Source organism: Sipha flava, unplaced genomic scaffold, assembly GCF_003268045.1.
Source record: "Sipha flava isolate LNK unplaced genomic scaffold, YSA_version1 42_pilon_pilon, whole genome shotgun sequence".
Lineage (NCBI taxonomy): Eukaryota > Metazoa > Arthropoda > Insecta > Hemiptera > Aphididae > Sipha > Sipha flava.
Window position 1 is genome coordinate 2,312,331 of NW_020273159.1, and position 6,018 is coordinate 2,318,348.

Below are 6,018 nucleotides of genomic sequence, written 5' to 3' on the forward strand. Positions count from 1 at the left end.
ATTCTATAGGATCGAAACATCGTTTTAGATAATAACAAGTATAAAGAAAAGCGTATTTGTGTATATAAATGTTTAGTATGAACGTGTATATGGTTACTATTTATACGTAATTTATGAATACAAATAAAATACATATAGTCTGGATAATTAATGCGTTTTATACTCGCATGATGCCCGATCAAATTCTATACAATATATTATGAACGGATAAATATTAAAATGGTTATCTGTAAAATAACTATTATAACATACGATAGGTAATGGAAAATATAATAGGAAATTTAATTGATTTCACGTGGATAAAACCAAATACATTAATATGTATATTGTATTCGTATGAATTACAATAATATCGGGTGATATCGAAAAGTTGTCAACTCTTGTTTGCTTTTATGCAAAACCAACAATATAATAATAGTATAACGTATGGTAAGTAAACATATTAAACATATTGTATATTGTAGAGACGGTGGATGTCGTGACGAGCACAGCGGGAATACTACATAATAATATACGGATGGACTTGTGATAGCTTCAGATGTACTTAAAAGGCGAATTGGCAACGAGAGATATTTAAAACGTGGTTAATTATCGTAATAATATAGTCGAAAACCGACAAGCAGATTTTCGACTACATCACATAATTATTCGAACAGAAAATGGTACGTTTATCGATGGCGAATAGACCAATAGCACTCGGGTCACATAACGTTACAGCCAAATTATTTGCGCGATTTTTATCACGCTTTGTCACGAAAAACCAATAAATACGTGCGTTATTCGAAACCACCAAAAAAATTTTTTATCCTAATTTTTTTTTTTTTTACACGCACAACGCAAATGCATTCGTTTATACATATACTACGATTTAGATGATGATGATAACGATAATAGTTATAATAATTCTGGATTGTTCGGTCGATGTATACTAATTCTCGATCGACCGAGGCACACAAAATATCGTTCGAGTACGGGGCTCGGATAAATTAAAAAAAAAAAAAAAACCGTCAAAAATACATATGTTTGACAGTGCGAAACACACAGTACTCGCAGTGGACACACGAGTGGTGAACGACCCGAAGTCTTCAGTTGATCATAAATTGAATTTAACCACCGAACATAGAGAGAGAGAGAGAGATATAGAGAAAGATCCACTAAGAAGATAACTACACTAACTGCAACGAAATACGAGTGTATACGACGACGACGATCAACAGATGACCGAAACCACATCGTTAACAGCCTGTCGCGAGTATATATGGTCTCCCGGCTCAATGCTAACTACGCGCGCACCAGAAGCGCATTCCGCATAGAGGAATATATATATATATGTGTGTGTACATTACGTAAGAATATAACAGTGGTGTTGTGTGGACAACACTCGAAACTAGTGTGGGCGCGCGTGTGACTGCGATAAGTGTTTACATTATTAAAATCCACCGGATTAATGTAAATGAAAATGTTGGAATATTATATTATCGCTTTCTGTTTTTTTTTTTCGAGGGGGAAATAAAAAACTCCTCATCTTTATCCGCGTTACTGTGATCTCATGTTTTTGTGTAGAAAAAAAACTCCGACGTCGTTTGAACCACATGTTGGACAGTTCGAAACGAATCAAAACCAAAAAAATACGGTTCAAAAATCAACTACGAGGAAATATCATTAATTTCAGCACGCTATATCTAAAAGATGTAAATATATTATGCATTTTGTGGTCGTGGATAAATAGTAACTATAATAACTGATTCTAATATTATGAATATGTGCTAGTGTGTGCGCTCACGAATAAATGAAATAACATAATTTTTTTGTTTTTACATTTATTCAATTCACACAAACGAAATATAAAGAAACCAATTTTTTTTTTTTTGTTCCAAAAACCGTGCGGTGTATACTAATTTTCCGATATACGGGAAGTATATATTATAATTTGAACGTAAAAATAATAATTGCACCCGCGTATAATTACATAACAATACGTAATCGTGTTTAGTCGGGTTCAACATTTTTTAATTGTTTATTCGGAGGAAAAAAAACAAACAAAGAATGTTAACAACGCCATTTTAATGGCGTAAAATATCTGCATACATATATTCGCAGGATGAAAATGACGGACAAGGCTCTCAAGGTAACTGCTATTCCACTATCACCGTGTCTCCCGAGTAGAATATGTGGTCCTTGCCAAATCGAGGAATCCTATTGTGTAATTTTATTTGCAATTAATACGTTACACTACATACATCCGATAGTTGATAATATTCAATTATTTATCCGTGTACGGCTACCAACGGCCGTCAAACGAGTGATATTATTGACTCGATGTAAACGATAAAATAATAAGTAAAAATTATTTTCATCGAAGTCTTTCATTTACACACATAACATATGTGTTTGTAATGAAAATTAACGTTGAAAGGAAAAGAGGTGGAAGAAGACCAAAAATGAGACGGTCGGATACGGTTGAGAATGATATGAGGGACTTTGGTGTATGCGTAAGGGACGTAGAAAATCGAGACGGGTGGATGCGTTGGACAAGGGTGGCCGACCCTAAATAGTTGGGAGAAAGGCGAAGGAGAAGAAGAAGAATGTATGTATTCAGAACACGAAACGCACGGTCTACTGCACGGAACACGGCGATAGTGGAATAGTATAATTTTACACGTGGGCATTAGCCTCGATCGTTGTGTTTCGAATAATAATATAACCGTCGTCGAAATGCGGAGAAAACGTCTGAAATGAAATACTGGGCACACGTTGCTCGCGGTGTGTAGTGTGTGATCCGTAGAAGGTGCACGTTACACGCGCGTATTAATATATTTACGTGTGTGTGTGTGTGTAGCTTGGTGGCTGGTGGTTTCGGCCAGTTCTTCTCTAATTATGTGGTCATCGTCGCAGTTGCCGTCGTCGAGTTTCGGCGCGGCGGCTCCGAGCAATTTGTTACGTTTTGACAGCCGGCCCCGGCGCGCGCGCTGACAGAAAAACCCGCGCGTGTGAATTATCGGTTACATTTGTACCGCGTGGAAGGCGGAAGAGAGAAAAATACGGAGAGCAGAGAGATACAGCAGAAACAAGCATTACCGGATTCTGCGGAAAATTATGTTTGAAACGCGCAAAAAAAAAAAATGACTGCACACTACATTTATAATACGCTTGACATAATAAATACATGCGCGTGTATGTTACACATGTATACTGTTTATGAACGTTATTCTTGGCGAGGACGCTTCCGTGCGGTCTGCAGGGGCCAGAGGGGTGCACAGAGGTGAACGACACGCGCGCCAGGATATTCCGCCAACGGGATAAGTATAAATCACGCGGACGTATCGATCCAATTATTTTTCGGGGTCGCTGCTCGGCTGCAGCGCCGGTAATTCGCATTGCTGTTTCGTCCGGCGAGCGGCGCGGGACTCGTCCCGTCGTCTTCTGTTTACATGTTGACCCGGCCGCAACGCAACGTTTCAACAAATTAATCCTACCCCAAAATGATGTATCGGTCTCGTCGGACCGGGTTCGCCATTATTCGGATTATAATATGCAAACCGCCGTCGCCGCAGATAGCCATCTCCCTTGCTGAAGCTGGTATGCACGTGCGACTGGTCGCGTCCACAAGTTATTTCTTCGTCCCACCGCCCATCCTTACCGTCCGCAAAACTATACATATATATATTGTATCCACGCGTAATAATTGAAACTTTACACGCGCGTGTATTCGTAATGATTCCAACGGACAAATATTTCAGACATTCGCCAACGTCTACGCCGTGTTAAATTAATCAATTTTCTTACCGCATACCGCGGTAAACGTTCCAGGACCAACGACGACAAACATTGTTCAACATACTGCGTAACATTGCATACGTGTACCTACGCGTGTAATTCGAAAACGTAGTCGTACGGAGATTTTCCGCCGCAGACGATCTCCTGGTAAGATCGCCGCGCACGATTCGATTGCGAGGTGTACATTTCGTCGGTACACGAAACGCGTGCGGCGTCTTCCGACGGTCTACTAGCACCGGATTCTGTGCGCGAATACGCACGCACGCGCACTACACGTTATTTATACCCGTATAAGTCGCGCGCGTATTACGTCGATCCGCAATACGCATTACGTCGTGTCTGCGAGCGATTGCTGTTACAATATAATACAGTCTTATCAATACATTATGTTTATATTTTGTTGCACCGCGCGCGCGTGCGTGATAGCGGGAACGATGACGACGAAAGGGTTTATTGCTAACGTAAATTTATGCCGGCCAATAAAAAACACATTACCGCGACGCGGCCGACGGACTCATAAAACGGTTTATAATACGTAATATTGTATGTGTGTGCATAGCAGCGCACGAGTACGTACGCGTAGTATGCCTCCTATGTACCATTGTAACGAACACGATCTATTGCGTATTTGCGTACCACCGCTGAAAGCGCAGTGATATTACAAAGAAACACTGATGAACCGTATTACAGACGTGGATCGACTAAGTAGTGATGGGCTCGAGTTAGATAGCCGTCCGAATGAATAATCTTCTTTTTTTTTTTTTTTTCCCCTCAACCGATTCGTTTTTATTTTCACTCGGTAAAAGACAGAAGCATTTTGGTGGTCCACTGTTCGCCAGCAAACACCGGGCTGGTACTGGGTTTCCGCCGAACGAAATTTTAGAAACGCATGAAATGCGCAGGAATTATTTTCGCACAGATGCGCAACAGTGCGCACATCGCGACCGTTGATCGTCATATGTACCGTGTATAAGTATATTTTAATATTATTTATTGAAACGAAAATCCGTGCGATTGATCTGCGGCAGCGGTGGCGGAGGAGTCCCGAAACCGGTATTTGTATTGTAGATGTACACGGAATAATAAATGTACGTGTAATAAACGTACCCGACCAGCTGGCTGAAAAATACGTATGCCTTGCGACATTCGACGAGAGTAGTAGGAGGAGGAGGAGTCTTTATTTAATCGATTCTCTTGCGTGCACATATACGCGCGTACCGAACACTCTTCTGCCATTTTATCCATCAACTACTAATAGTTCTACTACTACACTACTACTACTACTATACGCCTTCACGTTGGGTATTATACGACGTACACGATTTCCTACGGGTACGTATTTGTATCGGTGTGCGCGTGTACGAAACGGCCACAAATCACCCACTGATCAAGACGCCTAATTGGAAATTGTTTTATCCGATACACGGCATATTTTCATACGTACTGCGCGGGAGCGGAACAGAAAAACCGAACGCGGACGTGATATAATATTTAAACGCCGCCGTTTTACCGGTTAAGAAAAATATCAGTGTGCGTCCTTGACGAATCTTATTAACAACACAAACGTTTAACAATCGAGATAATGTGGTACGCTCACAACTAGACCAGCCTGTAGACGCGCACGTAATTGTGGAAAAAAGTAAAAACTATCACTGGAGGTATAATTTTACACGCACGCGTTCACGTTGAACAGTGTAAATCGTATTATCTATGGGTGTAATGGACAAGTTTAAACGCATGAATTATACGTAAGCATTTCGTGATGACTGCAGTCCGAGGAAAGGAATTCGTCGTGAAAAAAAGAAAATCATTGCCGTCGGGGGTATTTTAGCCGCGGGGTATTTGTCAACACCGCAACCGACGACAACACGATTATACATAGACGCATCAGTAGAATATGCACTACGTGCGTAAGTAAATAATTCATTCGCCCGTAGGTGCCATATCACGTTGTAACAATACGAAATACAACGGGAACCGGACGACGAAAATCGGACTAATCTTTTGGGATCGCTGCGGAGTTTGATATGAACGTTTTTAAACGATGCACGCGTCCGCGGATCGAAACGAAGGTATATATTACTTATACACCTGTATAAATGTGTAGTTTTTTTTAGTTTTTTTATTCGCCATGCGAGTATACGTCTCTCTCTGTGTGTGTAATTGAAATATCCCAGTCGTCTACGCGCGCCTGATCTCGGTGATGCTGCCGTGGCACTGTACGGCTGACAGGGGCCATTA

The 6,018-nt window shown here is 40.9% G+C and overlaps 1 protein-coding gene across 1 annotated transcript in view; it reads right to left on the reverse strand.

Moving 5' to 3' along the window:
* The window catches only part of LOC112689114 (protein dachsous), a 32,352-nt gene extending 27,339 nt beyond the window's left edge, over positions 1-5,013 (reverse strand). The window contains exon 1 of the mRNA XM_025562635.1: positions 4,996-5,013. Coding sequence (XP_025418420.1) covers positions 4,996-5,013 — 18 coding nt within the window. The remainder of the gene's footprint in view (positions 1-4,995) is intronic.
* Positions 5,014-6,018: the final 1,005 nt, after the last annotated feature.